At 37.5% G+C, this 18,376-nt stretch overlaps 1 protein-coding gene across 8 annotated transcripts in view; it reads left to right on the forward strand.

Moving 5' to 3' along the window:
* The window catches only part of EXOC6B (exocyst complex component 6B), a 702,680-nt gene that overhangs the window by 334,179 nt on the left and 350,125 nt on the right, over positions 1 to 18,376 (forward strand). For all 8 annotated transcript variants that reach the window (XM_029232675.1, XM_029232678.1, XM_029232676.1 and 5 more), the window contains 3 exons: positions 13,528 to 13,611; positions 13,975 to 14,021; positions 15,391 to 15,511. In XM_029232675.1, the coding sequence (XP_029088508.1) occupies positions 13,528 to 13,611; positions 13,975 to 14,021; positions 15,391 to 15,511 (252 nt within the window). The remainder of the gene's footprint in view (positions 1 to 13,527; positions 13,612 to 13,974; positions 14,022 to 15,390; positions 15,512 to 18,376) is intronic.

An 18,376-nucleotide genomic window follows, 5' to 3' on the forward strand; every position in this document is an offset into this window, starting at 1 on the left:
TTAGGCTGTCTTCATTTCTTTTCATTCTTTTTTCTTTATTCTGTTCCATGTCAGTGAATTCCACCATTCTGTCTTCCAGGTCACTTATTCGTTCTTCTGCCTCAGTTATTCAGCTATTTATTCCTTCTAGTGTAGTTTTCCTTTCAGTTATTGTATTGTTCATCTCTGTTTGTTTGTTCTTTAATTGTTCTAGTTCTTTGTTAAAGATTTCTTGTATCTTTTCGATCTTTGCCTCCATTCTTTTTCTGAGGTCCTGGGTCATCTTCACTATCATTATTCTGAATTCTTTTTCTGGAAGGTTGCCTATCTCCACTTCATTTAGTTGTTTTTCTGGGGTTTTATCTTGTTCCTTCATCTGGTACATAGCCCTCTGCCTTTTCATCTTGTCTATCTTTCTGTGAATGTGGTTTTTGTTCCACAGGCTGCAGGATTGTAGTTCTTCTTGCTCCTGCTGTCTGCCCTCTGGTGGATGAGGCTGTCTAAGAGGCCTGTGCACGTTTCCTGATGGGAGGGACTGGTAGTGGGTAGAGCTTACTGTTGCTCTGGTGGGCAGAGCTCAGTAAAACTTTAATCTGCTTGACTGCTGATGTGTGGGACTGGGTTCCCTCCCAGTTGGTTGTTTGGCCTGAGGCAACCCAACACCGGAGCCTACCTGGGCTATTTGGTGGGGCTAATGACACACTCTGGGAGGGCTCACACCAAGGAGTACTTCCCATAACTTCTGCTGCCAGTGTCCTTGTCCCCAGAGTGAGCCACAGCCACCCCCTGCCTCTGCAGGAGACCTTCCAACACTAGCTGGTAGGTCTAGTTCAGTTTCCCCTGTGGTCACTGCTCCTTCCCCTGGGACCCGATATGCACACTGCTTTGTGTGTGCCCTCCAGGAGTGGAGTCTCTGTTTCCCCATGTCCTTTCTAAGTCCTGCAATCAAATCGCAGTAGCCTTCAAAGTCTGATTCTCTAGGAATTTCTCCTCCCATTACCGGACTCCCAGGTTGGGAAGTATGACGGGCTCAGAACCTTCACTCCAGTGGGTGGACTTCTGTGGTATAAGTGTTCTCCATTCTGTGAGTCACCCACCCAGCAGTTATGGGATTTGATTTTACTGTGATTGCACCCCTCCTACTGTCTCATTGGTTTCTCCTTTGTCTTTGGATGTGGGGTATCTTTTTTGGTGAGTTCCAGTGTCTTCCTGTTGATTGTCCAGCAGCTAGTTGTGATTTTGGTGTTCTCACAAGAGGGAGTGAGAGCATGCCTTTATACTCCACCATCTTGGTTCAGGGCCACGGTAAATCTGGACTGCCTTGTCTGGTTCCTGAAAAACTGAAATGGTTTCAGTTTTTTACCATTGAGAACGTTGTTGGCTTAGGGTTTGTCATATATGGCCTTTATTATGTTGAGGTAGGTTCCCTGTACGCCTACTTTCTGGAGGGTTTTTATCATAAATGGGTGTTGAATTTTGTCAAAAGCTTTTTCTGAATCTATTGAGATGGTCATGTGGTTTTTATCCTTTTATCCTTTTTATCCTTCAGTTTGTTAACATGGTTTATCACATTGATTGATTTGGGTATATTGAAGAATCCTTGCATTCCCAGGTTAAAGCCCACTTGGTCATGGTGTATGATCCTTTTATCATAAGGATCTGTTGTTGGATTGTTTGCTAGTGTTTTGTTGAGGATTTTTGCATCTATATTCATCAGTGATAATGGCCTGTAGTTTTCTTTCTTTGTGACATATTTGTCTCATTTTGGGATCAGGGTGATGGTGGCCTTGTAGAATGAGTTTGGGAGTTTTCCTCCTTCTGCTCTATTTTGGAAGAGTTTGAGAGCTCTTCTCTAAATGTTTGATAGAATTCACCTGTGAAGCCATCTGTTCCTTGGCTTTGGTTTGTTGGAAGATTTTTAATCACAGTCTCAATGTTAGTGCTTGTAATTGGTCTGTTCTTATTTTCTGTTTCTTCCTGGTTCACTCTCAGAAGGTGTTGCTTTTCTAAGAATGTGTCCATTTCTTCCACGTTGTCCATTTTATTGGCATGTAGTTACTTGTAGTAATCTCTCACGATCCTTTGTATTTCTGCAGTGTCAGTTGTTACTTCTCCTTTTTCATTTCTAATTCTGTTGATTTGAGTCTTCTCCCTTTTTTTCTTGATGAGTCTGGCTAATGGTTTATCAATTTTGTTTATCTTCTCAAAGAACCTGCGTTTAGTTTTATTGATCTTTGCTATTGTTTCCTTCATTTCTTTTTCATTTATTTCTGATCTGATCTTTAAGATTTCTTTCCTTCTGCTAACTTTGGCATTTTTTTGTTCTTTCTCTAATTGCTTTAGCTGTAAGGTTAGGTTGTTTATTTGAGATGTTTCTTGTTTCCTAAGGTAGGCTTGTATAGCTCTTAACTTCCCTCTTAGAACTGCTTTTCCTGCATCCCATAGCTTTTGGCTCGTCCTGCTTTCATTGTCGTTTGTTTCTAGGTATTTTTTAAATTTTCTCTTTGATTTCTTCAGTCATCTCTTGGTTATTAAGTAGTGTGTTGTTTAGCCTCCATGTGTTTGTATTTCTTACAGATTTTTTCCTGTAATTGATATCTAGTCTCATAGCGTTGTGGTCAGAAAAGATAGGTGATACGATTTCAGTTTTCTTAAATTTACCAAGGCTTGATTTGTGACCCAAGATATGATCTATCCTGGAGAATGTTCCATGAGCACTTGAGAAGAAAGTGTATTCTGTTGCTTTTGGATGGAGTGTCCTATAAATATCAAGTCCATCTTGTTTAATGTATCATTTAAGGTTTGTGTTTCCTTATTTATTTTCATTTTGGATGATCTGTCCATTGGCGAAAGTGGGATGTTAAAGTCCCCTACTATTATTGTGCTACTGTCGATTTCCCCTTTTATGGCTGTTAGCATTATGTATTGAGATGCTCCTCTGTTGGGTGAATAAATATTTACAATTGTTATATCTTCTTCTTGGATTGATACCTTGATCATTATGTAGTGTCCTTCTTTGTCTCTTCTAATAGTCTTTATTCTAAAGTCTGTTTTATCTGATATGAGAATTGCTACTCCAGCTTTCTTTTGATTTCCATTTGCATGGAATATCTTTTTCTATCCCCTCACTTTAAGTCTGTGTGTGTCCTTAGGTCTGAAGTGGTCCTGTTATGGACAGCATATATATGGGTCTTGTTTTTGTATCCATTCAGCCAGTCTGTGTCTTTTGGTTGGAGCATTTCATCCATTTACATTTAAGGTAATTATTGATTTGTATGTTCCTATTACCATTTTCTTAATTGTTTGGGGTTTGTTATTGCAGGCCTTTTCCTTCTCTTGTGTTTCCTGCCTAGAGAAGTTCCTTTAGCATTTGTTGTAAAGCTGGTTTGGTGGTACTGAGATCTATTAGCTTTTGCTTGTCTGTAAAGCTTTTGATTTCCCCATCAAATCTGAATGAGATCCTTGCTGGGTAGAGTAATCTTGGTTGTAGGTTTTTCCCTTTCATCAGTTTAAATACGTCCTGCCAGTCCCTTCTGGATTGCAGAGTTTCTGCTGAAAGATCAGCTGTTAACCTTATGGGGAATCCCTTGGATGTTATTTGTTGCTTTTCCCTTGCTGCTTTTAATATTTTTTCTTTGTATTTAATTTTTGATAGTTTGATTAATATGTGTCTTGGCGTGTTTCTCCTTGGGTGTATCCTGTATGGGACTCTCTGTACTTCCTGGACTTGATTAACTGTTTCCTTTCCCATATTAGGGAAGTTTTCAACTATAATCTCTTCAAATAGTTCTCAGTCCCTTTCTTTTTCTCTTCTTCTTCTGGGACCCCTATAATTTGAATGTTGGTGCATTTCATGTTGTCCCAGAGGTCTCTGAGACTGTTCTGAATGGTGTTCATTCTTTTCTTTTTTCTTCTCTGCGATAGTTATTTCCACTGTTTTATGTTCCAGGTCACTTATGTGTTCTTCTGCCTCAGTTATTCCGCTATTGATTCATTTTAGAGAATTTTCAATATTATTTATTATGTTTTTCGTCATTGTTTGTTTGCTCTTTAGTTCTTCTAGTTCCTTGTTAAACGTTTCTTGTATTTTCTCCATTCTGTTTCCAAGATTTTGGATCATCTTTACTATCATTACTCTCAGTTCTTTTTCAGGTAGACTGCCTATTTCCTGTTCATTTGTTTGTTCTGGTGGTTTTTTACCTTGCTCCTTCATTTGCTATGTGTTTCTGTGTCTTCTCATTTTGCTTAACATACTGCTCTTGGGGTCTCTTTTCTGAAGGCTGCAGGTTTGTAGTTCCCCTTGTTTTTGGTGTTTGCCCCCAGTGGGTAAAGCTGGTTCAGTGGGGTGTGTAGGCTTCCTGGTGGAGGGGACTGGTACCTGTGTTTTGGTGGATGAGGCTGGATTTGTCTCTCTGGTGGGCCGGACCACGTCTGGTGATGTGTTTTGGGGTATGTGTTATCTTATTATGATTTTAGGCAGCCTCTCTGCTAATGGGTGGGGTTGTGTTCCTGTCTTGCTAGTTTTTTGGCATAGGGTGTCCAGCAGTGTAGCTTGCTGGTGGTTGGATCTGGGTCTTAGCATTGAAATGGAGATCTCTGGTAAAGCTTTTGCCGTTTGATATTACGTGGAGCCGAGAGGTCTCTGGTAGTCCAGTGTCGTGAACTCGGCTCTTCCACCTCAGAGGCACAGGCCTGACACCCGGCTGGAGCACCAAGACCCTGTGAGCCACATGGCTCAGAAGAAAAGGGAGAAAATAAGAAAAAAATAAAGAAAAAAATAAAATAAAGTTATTAAAATAAAAATTATTAAAAATAAAAACAATTTTAAAGTAATAAAAAAAAGAAAGAAAGAAGAGTGCAACCAAACCAGAAAATAATCCACCAGTGATAACAAACACTAAAAAGTATACTAAAAAACCCCAAAAAACCAAAAACACCGGACAGAACCCTAGGACAAATGGTAAAAGCAAAGCTATACAGAGAAAATCACACGAAGTCCGCAGCCTCTATGTTGGGATGATATTCCAGAGATGCAGGGTACATCAAGTTGATTGTGAAGATTTAATCTGTTCCTCCTGAGGCTCCTGGGAGAGATTTCCCTTTCTCTTCTTTGTTTGCACAGCTCCTGGTGCTCAGCTGTGGATTTGGCCCGCCTGTGCGTGTAGGTCGCCTGAGGGCGTCTGTTCTTTGCCCAGACAGGACGGGGTTAATGCAGCCGCTGATTAGGGGGCTCTGGCTCACTCAGGCCGGGGGGAGGGAGGGGTACGGAATGCGGGGCGAGCCTGCAACAGCAGAGCCCGGCGTGACGTAGCACCAGCCTGAGGCACGCTGTGTTTTCTCCCAGGGAAGTTGTCATTGGATCATGGGACTCTGGCAGTGGCGGGCTGGACAGGCTCCCGGGAGGGGAGGTGTGAATAGTGACCTGTGGTTGCACACAGGATTCTTGATGGCTGCAGGAGCAGCCTTAGCATTTCTTGCCTGTCTGGTGTCTGCTCTGATAGCTGTGGCTCATGCCCGTCTCTGGAGCTCGTTTAGGCGGTGCTCTGACTTGCCTCTCCTCATGCACCCCGAAACAATGGCCTCTTGCCTCTTAGGCAGGTCCCAACTTTTTCCCAGACTCCCTCCCAGTTAGCTGTGGCACACTAGCCCCCTTCAGGCTGTGTTCACACAGTCAACCCCAGTCCTCTCCCTGGGATCTGACCTCTGAAGCCGAACCTCAGCTCCCAGCCCCCAGCCGTCCCGGCGGCTGAGCAGGCAAGCCTCTCAGCCTGGTGAATGCTGGTCGGCACCGATCTTCTGTGCGGGAATCTCTCCACTCTGCCCTCTGCACCCCTGTTGCTGCGCTCTCCTCCAGGGCTCTGATGCTTCCCCCCCGCCAGCCCCCATCTCTGCCAGTGAAGGGGCTCCCTAGTGCGTGGAAACTTTTCCTCCTTCACAACCTCCTGCCAGAGGTGCAGGTTCTTTCCCTATTCTTTTGTTTCTGTTTTTTTCTTTCTTCTTTTGCCCTACCCAGGTACATGGGGAGTTTCTTGCCTTTTCAGAAATCTGAGGTCTTCTGCCAGCATTCAGTAGGTGTTCTGTAGGAGTTGTTCCACATGTAGATGTATTTCCAATGTATTTGTGTGGAGGATGGTGATCTCCACGTCTTACTCCTCTGCTATCTTGAAGGCCTCTCTGCAAACCTAAGTGTTTCTTAAGTTTTACTAATATACTTTAGATATATTAAAGTCTGAAAATTTACAATACTCATTGATAAATAAGGCTGATAATTCACGACGTTGTCCAAATTGGAATAAATTTTCTCTACATTTAGAGCTGATAGAATGGATTGAGAAATCCACCTGTTGAGTGATGTGTGTTTTGCTGTCATCAACAGAGCAAACCTTAAAAGTCAAAAGACAGTTTATCCCTTTTCTGTGGTATGCTTTCTGGATTGAAAATACAATCCTGAATTGATGAATAGATTGGTTGTTCACCCCTCTACTGCATGGATTCTCCTTTTTAGTGCTACCAGAATGTGGGATGAGGGGAAAGAGAGGGACCTTGGTTGGCAGCACAGTTCGTTCTGTGCTGGAGAATACTCAAAGTAATAGTGCTGTACAAGAGCACAGATAGGAAAAGCCTACATTATTGTGGTTTTCATTCAGCTTAAGAAGTTCAGACAGTTAAAACACTGGGAACTGTATGGTAGGAGAATGTTCAGCCATATTTCTTGCAAACTTAGTAGGCCAGTTGCTTGCTAGATACTGGCATTAGTTTGTGGATGGCCTTTGAAACAGCTTTGTACCTGTTATAAATTGCCACTTCCATAAGGATATTAGATCTATAGCCAGATGAATGGTGAATTGGCCAAAGGCAAACCACAAACCAAGAAGAAAGTACTAGTCTAGAAGGGGCTCCTTTTGTTCTAGATAGAGCAATTGGGAAAATGAAATAATATAAAACAAAATATGAGATCTGAGAAAACATATTGAATAAAATGGGACTGGGACTTCCCTGGTGGTGCAGTGGTTAAGGATCCACCTGCCAATGCAGGGTACACGGGTTCGATCCCTGGGCTGGGAAGATCTCACATGCTGTGGAGCAACTAAGCCCACGTGCTGCAACTACTAGTCTGTACTCTAGAGTCCGCAAACCACAACTACTGAGCCTGTATGCCACAACTACTGAAGCCCATGCACATAAGAGGCCGTGCTCCACAACAAGAGAAGCCACCACAATGAGAAGCCTGCACACCTCAATGAACAGTAGCCCCTGTTCACTGCAACTAGAGAAAGCCCTCGTGCAGCAACAAAGACCCAATGCAGCCATAAATAAATAAATTTATTTATTTATTTATTTATTTATTTAAAAAAAGGGACAAGGAACATCATCCTAAAAATTCAGAAGGAACATGATTGTAATAATGATTTTATAAAGGAAGCAAAAGGAAATTTTAGAAAATTGTTTGATATGAGGAAGACATAACCTCTGTGAAATAGGAACAAAAGTCTTTAAAAGAATATAGAAAAACAACAGAATGACATGAATAGGAATAATTATAAAGAAGTGATTATTGCATAATAGATAAAGTGTAAATATAACATAAAAATGATATCTTAAAATATCAATTAATATTTTACTCATACTTTTAATCAGTTTTCAAACGAATGCGTATTGAATGCCAATCATGTGGCAGACATTGTTCTAGGGGCTGTGAACACAACAAAAAATAAGACAAACAAGAAACTTGTTCTCATGGAGCTTACATCCTAGTGAAAGGACTTAGACAATGAACAAATAAACAACATAATGTCAGATGGAGATATGTGCTATGCAAAGAATTAAAAGAGGGTTATATGTTAGGCAAAACATTCCTTTTTAAATCAAGTAGTAGAAAAATCTTCTCTAAGTAGTTGACATTAAAAGTTATATATTGGGCTTCCCTGGTGTCGCAGTGGTTGAGAGTCCACCTGCTGATGCAGGGGACATGGGTTCGTGCCCCGGTCTGGGAAGATCCCACATGCCACGGAGCGGCTGGGCCCGTGAGCCATGGCCGCTGAGCCTGCGAGTCCGGAGCCTGTGCTCTGCAACGGGAGAGGCCACAACAGTGAGAGGCCCGCGTACTGCCAAAAAAAAAAAAAAAGTTATATATTGATTACAAGAAAGAGCCTGACATGTCCAATATGGAAGACATTATTATCAGTCTGTCCAAATACATTCAATTCTTATTATTCATGGTAGTTGTATTCTATTGGGTTGGCCAAGAAGTTCGTTTGGCTTTTCCGTAAGACGTTATGAAAAACCCAAATGAAGTTTTTGGCCAACCAATATAAACTGTAAACACTTAGTTAATGAATACTGGACCATTGCTGTTAGGAGAAATACAGGGTTAGGTTTCTGTGAGCTTCTGATCACAACATTTTCATCAGCCAATCAACTCATAACCTTGTTTTACGTGTGTTTCTCATTAAAGATACCTTATTTAATACCTATTGTTGATTCATTAACATTGAATTCAACACTATAACTCATGCCTGAATGAAGCTCATCTAAAATGTATTTTCTCTGTAAGGTACATCTTGCCTTCTTGAGCTTAGGTACACCAGATAGCACTTCAGTACTATGTTTGGGGTTCATTTTAAATAGCAAAATCACGAACAAGAAGCACAAAAATGCAAGACACACAGGTGGCTAACAGGTACATGAAAGGGAGCTCTACATCAGGGAAATGCAAATTAAAATCACCTTGAGATACCACCTCACCTGTTAGAATGGCTATTATCTAAAAGACAAGAAATAACAAGTGTTGGTGAGGTTGTGGAGGAAAGGGAACCCTCTTACACTGTTGGTGGGAATGTAAATTGGTTCAGCCACTCTGGAAAACAGTGTGGAGGTTCCTCAAAAAAATAAAAATAGAACTATCATATGAACCAGGAATTCCACTTCTGGGCATTTATCCAAAGAAAATAAAAACATTAACTCGAAAAGATAAATGCATCCCCATATTGCAGTATTATCTACAATAGCCAAGATATGGAAACAACCTAAGTATCCATCAGTAGATGAATGGATAAAGATGTGGTACATATATGCACAATGGAATATTATTCAGTCATATAAAGATTTCAAATAAGAGATCTTTCTATTTGTGACAACGTGAGTAGACCTTGAGGTCATTATACTAAGTGAAATAAGTCAGACAGGGAAAGACGGACACTCTGTTGTAACTCACTTATATGTGGAATCTAAATAAATGAACAAAACCCATCTGGACCCATAGTTACAGAGAACAGATTGGTGGTTGCCAGAGGCAGGGAGTAGGGGTTGGAGGAATTGGATGAAGGTGGTCAAAAGGTACAAACTTTGTTATAAAATAAATAAGTCCTGGGGATGGAATGTACAGCGTGGTGACTATAGTTAATAATACTGTATTATATATTTTCAACTTGCTAAGAAAGCAGATCTTAAAAGTTCTCATTACAAGAAAAAAAATCTGTATAACTACATGGTGATAGATGTTAACTAGAGTTATTTTGGTGATCATTTTGCAGTATACACAAATATTGAATCATTAAGTTGTACATCTGAAACTAATATAATGTTATGTCAATTATGCCTCAAATATTTTTAAAAAGCACAAAAATTTGAAAAATGTGGCACTAGATAGACCATGAAAAGAATAATTGTTTATAGTGTGTGAAGTGAAATAAGAAAGAAGAGTGTTGCTTTGTTCGGCCTCAGCTAGGAACATGTGCATCGGGCAATGCAAAATTTTCCCCACGCTGTGTACGTCCTTGAATGACTATGAAAGTGCCATGAGTATTGATTTTGAGGCTACACATAAATTTGAGCAGGTAGGCAGATTTGCAAATTAGGAAACCATGGGTAATAATCAACTGTATTTTCTTCTGATTCCTCTCTCATTAAATGATGCCACCAACCAAACTAGTTAACTAGGTTAGAAACCTCACATCAGCCTGCTTTCCTTCATGTCCTTTACCACATATATCCAATTGGCTTATGCCTCCTAAATATATATCAGATTCTGACTGATCTCTTTGTAGCTAATTTCCCCTTCCTTTATTCTACTCACTATATTACAACTTCCAGGTGTCTAAACCTAGAGTTGAAGTCCAAATATCTTAACACGATTTACAAAGTCCTCCAGCCTCGTCTCTTGTCATCCCTCTCCTTTACACCCTGAAGTTCCAGCCATGAAGAACTTCTTTCAATTCATGGGATATGTGATACCTTTTTTCTTTGAACTTCTCTGTGTCTACAAGGAACATTGTTTTTTTTTCTTTCTGTTTACCTGGCTTATTCTTCTGAGTCATTCTTCAATTATGAGTATAAATGTCATTTTTTTTCTGAGAATCTTTCTCTAACATTCCTCCCACCCCCTAAGTGCACGTGCACACACGCATACACACACACACTCAGACATACATCCCACTTCAATACGTAGGATTCTAATATAATTTTAATAGGATTTTATATAATTGCTTGTTTAATTTCTAGTCTTCCACCATAGACTATAAATTCAGTGAGGAGATTCTCAGTGTCTATCACATGGTGAGCACTTTATATACACTGTGACTAATTTTTCTGTGACATTGTGTGTATTAATTCATTAATTATTATACAGCCTTTGTAGCACTGTCATACTAATGACATAAAATGGAAAACAGAACAACTTTTGCTTGCCTGCCGATTGTTTTATATCTATTTGTTTATACCTTCAGTAGCTTTTGAGGTGGCTTTTTTGGTTTGTGTTTTGTTTTTTCATTTGAGTGATTAAAGGAGCTTGAGGCTGAAGTGGCAGAACTCTATAGTTCACTGTCTGTTGACTTATTTGTGAATAGACAGGCACTTCATCATTTACTCAACTGGATTGGTCAGACCTCTATTTCTCAAATTTCTCCTATAAGCATTGAGTTGACAAAATTGGCAAAGGAAATAGAATAATCAGAGGTGAATTTATTTAGCACCCACTAGGGAAAATCTAGCTCATTTTTGTAAATGGGGAAGCCAGACCTATTAGATAAATTGGTCTTTTCTTATGTTTCAATTTTATTGAAAAAGCAAAATGTATATACTTTAGAATTAAGTAGAGGTTCATGATTTGGTTTTTATATAGAATTTCATCTTGTTTATTTTCTACCATTTACAACAAATAATTAAGTTAATATAGTGTGTTCTAATTAGAAGGCTTTCCCTAAATTCTCAGCTAAGTGTATCTTGGCTAGAAAGCATGTTGAAAGTGTAACGTCACACTAAAATAATAAAGGGCCTTTAGGGCTGTTAACCTTAAAATGAAAAGCCATTCAGTGTGTATAGAATGTAATTGACATTTAATAATACCTCTATGCTGTGAAATGGTGACAAGTGGGGAACAGCTTTAACAAACCAACAGACAGTTTCCACTTTTTATTTCTTAAATAGAATTATTTGCTACCTCACTAACTTATAGACTAAGGAAGCCTTGAAATAGCTGTCTTAATGTTTGTTTTCATTTTTTAGGCAGAAAAATTCAGATGTGTACAGTTATAATAACTTTAGTGTTTTAAAACCTTTGTTTTTAAGCTACCCCAGGGGTCATCAAACCATGACTTATGGGCCAAATCCAGCCTACTGCCTGTTTCTGTATGACCTGTGTGAACTTTTACATTTTTAAATGGTTGGTATTCATAAAAAAACTCATAAGAGGAGTAATGTTTCATGACAGGTGAAAATGATACGAAATTCTAATTTCAGTTTTCACAAATCAGGTTTTATTGGAACACAGCCACACTCATTTATGTATTGTCTATGGCTGCTTTTGCACTACAGCAGCAGAGTTGAGTAGTAGCATCAGAGACTGGATGGCTCACCAAAGCCTATTTACTGTCCTGCCCATTATGGAAAACATTTGCCAACGCCTGAGCTACACTATTGAGGCTGCATGATTTAGTACCTTAAACAGTTTTTCTGGTTTAGGGATCTAACAAAGAAGTCATATTGAGTAAAATTCTTCAGACTTTTGGGAAGGTGAAGAAAACTGAACCAGGTATTTCATGGAGTTTATGTTCACATGGGCTGGGCTTTCTGTTTCATCTCTGATTTCATCTTATTTATGTTTTAAATAAGTACTTGCATAGTGGTTATTATTTATCAGGTACTATTCTAAAAGCTTTATAACTCTTCTAAATCCTTATTACAACCGTGTGAGTTTGGCATCTCTACAAATGAGTAAACCATAGCACATCTATTAGTGAAAGGTAAAGAGTTAAATACTGGAAGTTAAAATAATGAAAGGGAAGCTACATAGCTAGTCATATGAGTTATACAGCTAGTAAGGGGCAGAGCCATGGTTTGAATAAAATCATTTGGTTCTAAAATCAGTACTCTTAACCACTGTGTAATGCTGTCTTTCCCTTTCTACTCTTGTTTATTTAGAAAAGTCTTGGGTTGAGAGTAGAGTTTAATAATGGGAAGCATCATGTTTTAAAAGCTTTGAGCTTATATCAGTTTCTTATGGCTGCTATAATCAAGTAGCACAAACTGGGTGGCTTAAAATAAGAGAAATTTGTTCTGTCACAGTTTTGGAGACTCGAAATCCAAAATGAGGATAACAGAAGGCCATCCTCCCTCTCAGATTCTGGGTAGAATCTTTCCTTGCCTTTCTGTAGCTTCTGGTGGTGGCCAGCAGTCCTTGGTGTTCCTTGGCTTGCAGCTGCATCAGTCCCATCTCTGCTGGTGGCACCATATGGTGTTCTCCCTGTGTTTCTGCCTTCATATAGCATTTTCCTCTTCTTATGAAGACACCAGTTATATTGGATTAAGGGTCACCCTACTGTAGTATGACTGCATCTTAATTTAACTAATTACATCTGTAATGACCCTATTTCTAAATAGGTTCATGTTGTGAGGTCCTGGGAAGGACATGAATTTTGAGAGGACACTGTTCAACCCTCGTTATAGAGCTCATGAGTTAGCTTTTGTTCTCTAGAGCACCTTTCAGTTTAAGCCCAGAAACCCTAAATGAAAAGTAGAAACTGTGTGCTAAGACTTTTCAGGGCTTTGTTTCTTCCTTTTTGGCATTAATCCTGTGCTAGATTATATTCTGTCTGAGAAGACTGACTTAATGTTCTCAGCTCCTGCCTTTTTCCTGCCTCCCTTTGGCCTTTTGGTCATGATTTATTTGAGACTAGTTTTTATTCTGGAATGTTCTGTGAGGTTTTTTTTTTAAGAACCATTTTCTAAACTGTTATTATAACCTATGAGAATGTTGGTTTGTCTTTCTTGTGAATTTGTGATAATTGATTCAGAAACCAGCTTTGGTGTGTTGGAGGCTGAGTTCTGGTAGTTTCCTCTTAAGAATTTTTTGTATCCATCTCTATTGGTATTTGTAAGTAAGGTTCAATAAGTGATAATAGTTATTTTTATTTTTCCGAAGATTATCAGTGTTAAAATAGCAGATTTTGAGAAATGTGGGGCTGCCTCAATTCCTGACCTGGGAATTTCCCATAAAATACTAGAGTAATTGGTCCAAATGTATCAACCCATTTCCTTTTGTTTGTTTAACAGGGTGCCCGGGAAACGTTTGAGAACTACTACCGAAAACAGAGGCGAAAACAGGCTCGTTTGGTGCTCCAGCCTCCTTCTAACATGGTAGGATCACCACCTTTACTTTTCTCCCTTTTTCACTTTTCTTCTCTGGTATCTTTTAATTATTTTCCATTTGGGCTTCCCCCCCACCTCCACCCCAAACTGTCACTCTGGGACCACTGGACGTGACTTGCATTAAGAAAGTAGCAACTAACATCTGTTGCTTGCTATGTGTCAGGCATTGTTCTAAGTACTAGATATGTATTATCTCATTTCATCCTCACTGTAATCCTATAAGGTAGGTACTATTATTATATTTACTTTATAGTCTTTGGAATTGAGCCTTAAGAAATTAATTAGCTGGTTTTAACTGTCTTAATGTGTCAAAACAGAAACAATAACTTTTTTCTCTTTGCTTTGTTGCAGCATGAAACTTTAGATGGCTACAGGAAGTATTTTAATCAAATTGTAGGGTGGGTATGTGTGTGTTTGTGTGTGTGTGTGTGTTTTAAATTTATACACTTTCAATTGTTTATACACTTTTTGTGAGACTTGGAAAAGTATATCGTGTTCTTTGGGAAGTTTTTTTTCTTTTCTTTTCTGAATTCTTAAGACAAGATTTGTTTTGAATATCTGATGATTTTAAAGGAATGTCTATTCGTTTCATAGAATTATGTTGGGGAACATAATTCTATATTGTTGAGGAATCCTTTTTATGGATAAAGGGAGAAAAATATTGAATTGTAGTCTTATTATATGTGATGTTCTGTTTTTTCATTATTGTTAAGTGGGAACCAAATATCAGCAAAAGTTGGCAAGTTTTTTTCTAAAAGGGCCAAATAGTAAAGTATTTTAGGCTCAGCAGGCCATACGGTTTCTGTTAGAACTATTCAGCTTTGTTGTGGTACGAAAGCAGCTATAGACAATATGTAAATGAAAGACAATGGCTGTGTTCCAATAAAACACTGTTTATAAAAACAAGCAGTGGGCCAGATTTGTTCCATGGACTGTATAGTTTGCCATCCTCATCTGGAGTATATATACTAGTATGGAATTGCAGTTCCCAAATAAACATCCCAAATATAGACAGCTTATTCTAATTGCAAAATAGTGACTTTGCAGTTAAAAAGAAGGGAAATAAGTTGGATTGTTCCATGAAATTTCTTTTTTTTCCAAGTTTAGATTGTTGCAATGTAATTGATACCTTTGATTAAAATGTATCATAACAATTCCCTATTTAAAGAATTGTTTTAATTAGTATGAATATTTAGGCAAGAAAGCTGAAGATACATTTTAGATGCATAAAAATTAAGAAGCCACAGAAGAATGTTAAAAAATACGTGTGTATTTTTTTTTTTTTACCTTTGTAAGATATCTTTTCAGCACTTTGATGAGAGAGTTTATATAAGGAGAATTATTTTGGTATTTTGTGTGTTGGATTCTTAAAAAAAATGCGTGCTTTAACTTTCATTATCTCTTTAGATTCTATTCGTTTTTTAAAATGTATTAATGGGCTGTTGATTTTAATGTAGTGAAATTAGCCTTCTTTACCTATAAACATTTTTCTTCTTCCCTTTAAAATTTCTAGATAACATGGTTAACATTTAATAGGAATGTAACTCCAGTTTCTATAGAAGTGGTTAAGATGATATCATGATCAGAGGTATAATTCCAAGTCTAAGAAATCTGATTTTGTTTGTGATACCAAACAGCTTTCTTTAAGAAAAAATGGCTAGTATTAACTTCCAATTTGATGACAACTCTTAATGTTTGTCATCCCCTTATGATTGTACTCAAACTGTAATTTCTGACAGCTGTGCTTTCTTTTTTCCTCAATCTTAGCTTTTTTGTGGTTGAAGATCACATTTTACATACAACCCAGGGTTTAGTAAATAGAGCCTACATCGATGAACTGTGGGAAATGGCACTTTCAAAAACCATCGCAGCACTCCGTACTCACTCGGTATGTAAGAAGCACGAGAGAAGTTCTTACTTCAAGCTAATTATCTATATGCTATTCAGTCTTCTACTGCTTTAAAATCATCATATGTGTATTGTTTGAAATCACCCATTTGGAGTCATCTTCTTCAAAGATGTATGGAAGTAGTCACTTCAAACTGCATGTTCTCTAACACTAAGCCCGCTTTTGTGAATGCTCTTTGCAATAAGAAAACAGCAGCTAACATTTGATTGCTGTCTATGTCTCAGGCATTGTTATTATATTGTTATTGTGTACTGCATATATATTTCATCCTCACTTCATCCCTATAAGGCACGTGCTATTGTTATATTTACCCTATAGTCTGGGGAACTGAACCTCAGAGAGGTTAGGTAACCAGCCTGATGTCACCCAGTAAGTGGTGGAGCTTGGATTCAAACCGCGACGGTGTGACTGCAGAGCCCATGTTCTTAGCCACACTACTCCATATTGCCTTCATAATGCCTATTAATACTGATTTGGAGTTCACAGATTTATTTTTACTCTACAACATTTCAGTAAGTTGCTTAATTATGAGTTCCCATGATCTATTGATATATTTTATGATAGCATCAATTGTTGATGATAATCTACTTTATTACAAGCAGAGAATGCTGGCTCTGAATTATTCATTCATTCAATATTTCTTAAACAAGGATTACGTGTTGGCAAAGGGAATACAAGAATGAATAAGAATAAAGTCTTTGCTCTCAGAGAGTTATATTTTAATTGGGGAGATTCCCAATAAACAAATAAATAGGAATATCAGACAGTGATAATGCAATGTAGACAATTAAAATAGAGTGATAGATTAGGGCAACAAGGTGCCTGCTTTTGACTGGTTGATCTGAAGTGGCATTCTGAGATCTAAATATCAAGGAGTAACTATTTGTGTAAAGATCAATTAAAAGATCATTCCAGGTGAAAGGAACAGTAGTACAAGGACTTTGAGGTACTTTTATGTCTGAAGTGTTTGAGGAATAATAGTGAGGAGTTAATAATAGAAGATAATTTGGTATTTAAAAAATTTCAAGAATAGTATACATCTAGTTATGCTAGCCAGAAACTTAAAAGTCATTCATAACCCTTCAACTCTCTTTATCTAGTCATTAGCAAGTGTTCTAGAGTAAATACCATGTGTAAAATCTATAATTGAAGGGATTGTAGCCATTTTAGGAAACTGAAAGATGTCCTGAGTGGTTAGAACATAAACATAGAAAGCTAGGCAACTAAGGTAGGAAGTGAGAATAAAGAAGTAGGTAGGTGTCATATTATTTAGGACCTGTTTGACCCTTTAAGCAGTGGGTTGAGTGAGTATGTGTGTGTTGGGGGTAAATTGGAGTGAGAAAGTCAGATTTCTATTTTTAAAAGATTGTTCTGGCTAAATTACAGATAAGGGATGAGAATGGATGTGGGGAAAACAGTTAGTAGGCTAGTCTAGTATTCCAGACAAGAGATGATGATTGCTGGACCAAGGTGATAGTAGATATAGAGAGATGTGGATGAGTTTGAGAGATTTTTAGGAAGTAAGATTAATTATACTTTCTGATGGTTTAATATACAAGAGGTAAGGTAGAAAGAAGTATCAAGCTAATGCCTAGGTTTATAGTTTCCTTCCTTGGATGATAGTGTTGGTTTTGATGGTTTGGAGTGGGGAAGTCATAAGTTACCTTTGGCTGTGATTACTTTGAGATACTTTTTGTGCTATTCAAGTAGTAGGGTCTAGGAGATTGATTAATGCATGAGTTTGAAACCAAAGAGGGTATGTCGTTATTGAATGTGTTGCAAATATTTTTCTCCTTTTATTTTTGCTGGTGGTTTCTCTTTAGTATTTCAAATGTTAAATGTTTATGTATCTAATTATATTTATCTTATTTTAAAATTTCTCCCATTGCTTATTTGTGTCCAAGGACTTGACCTGACATTTTTACCATTCATATGCTTATGTCATAATAAAGTCTGGAACATTTAAAAATATTTTTTAAAAGTTCTGCCTGTTCTGAGACTAAAAAACAGTCTCAACTATTTCATGGCTTGATTGTTACACATTTATGTAGTTACTACCACCTATTCTTATTGTCATTTAGGGTATGATTAAAGATCTCGTTTTATTTTTTCTTGCAATAGTATATCCATTGTCCTAGGATCATTTTTTAAATGCTTTACTTTCCTCCATTGCATGGTGTGCTCTTACATAAAAAAGTTATACAAAGATAACATGGTTATTAAAAGATAGGAAATATTGATTATTAATAGTAACGAGTTTGGCCATGATCCCTGGCATGATTATTATTAGCTTTCTTATATGTAAATTTCAAGACCCCTTTTTCTGTGAATGAATACATGATATACAATATGTATTTTACGTAAAACATGCTGTATTTTTCATTTAATGTCTAATGAATTTGTATTAGTTTTAATGTGCATTTGTATAATGTTCCATTTTTAGGAATGTACCATTTTAAAAAATTAATTCACTTGATACACTTTTTTAAAAAGTTATTTTAAGTTGTTATAAACATTGAAGTAAATATTTTTATTAACATATCCTTGCACATTAATTATACTTAGGATAAATTCTTAGATGTGAATTTAGTGAGTTAAAGGATCTGTATATTTCTGAGGCTCTGGATGTGTATTGCTAATTTGCTATACAAAAAGATTGAACCATTTAGCATCACTAAGCATCATCTGTTAGAATTCCTATTTCCTTATTCCTTTTATGCCGCAGAAAGTTACGTTTAAAAACAAAAAGTCATTCCCAATATAGTAATAATGTCAGAAATTATATGTCAGAAATTAATTTAATGTTTTTCTTTAATACTGATATTAAAAATCTCTTCACATCTT

The sequence above is a fragment of the Monodon monoceros genome, unplaced genomic scaffold (genome assembly GCF_005190385.1).
Source record: "Monodon monoceros isolate NGI ecotype Baffin Bay Population unplaced genomic scaffold, NGI_Narwhal_1 Super_Scaffold_19, whole genome shotgun sequence".
Lineage (NCBI taxonomy): Eukaryota > Metazoa > Chordata > Mammalia > Artiodactyla > Monodontidae > Monodon > Monodon monoceros.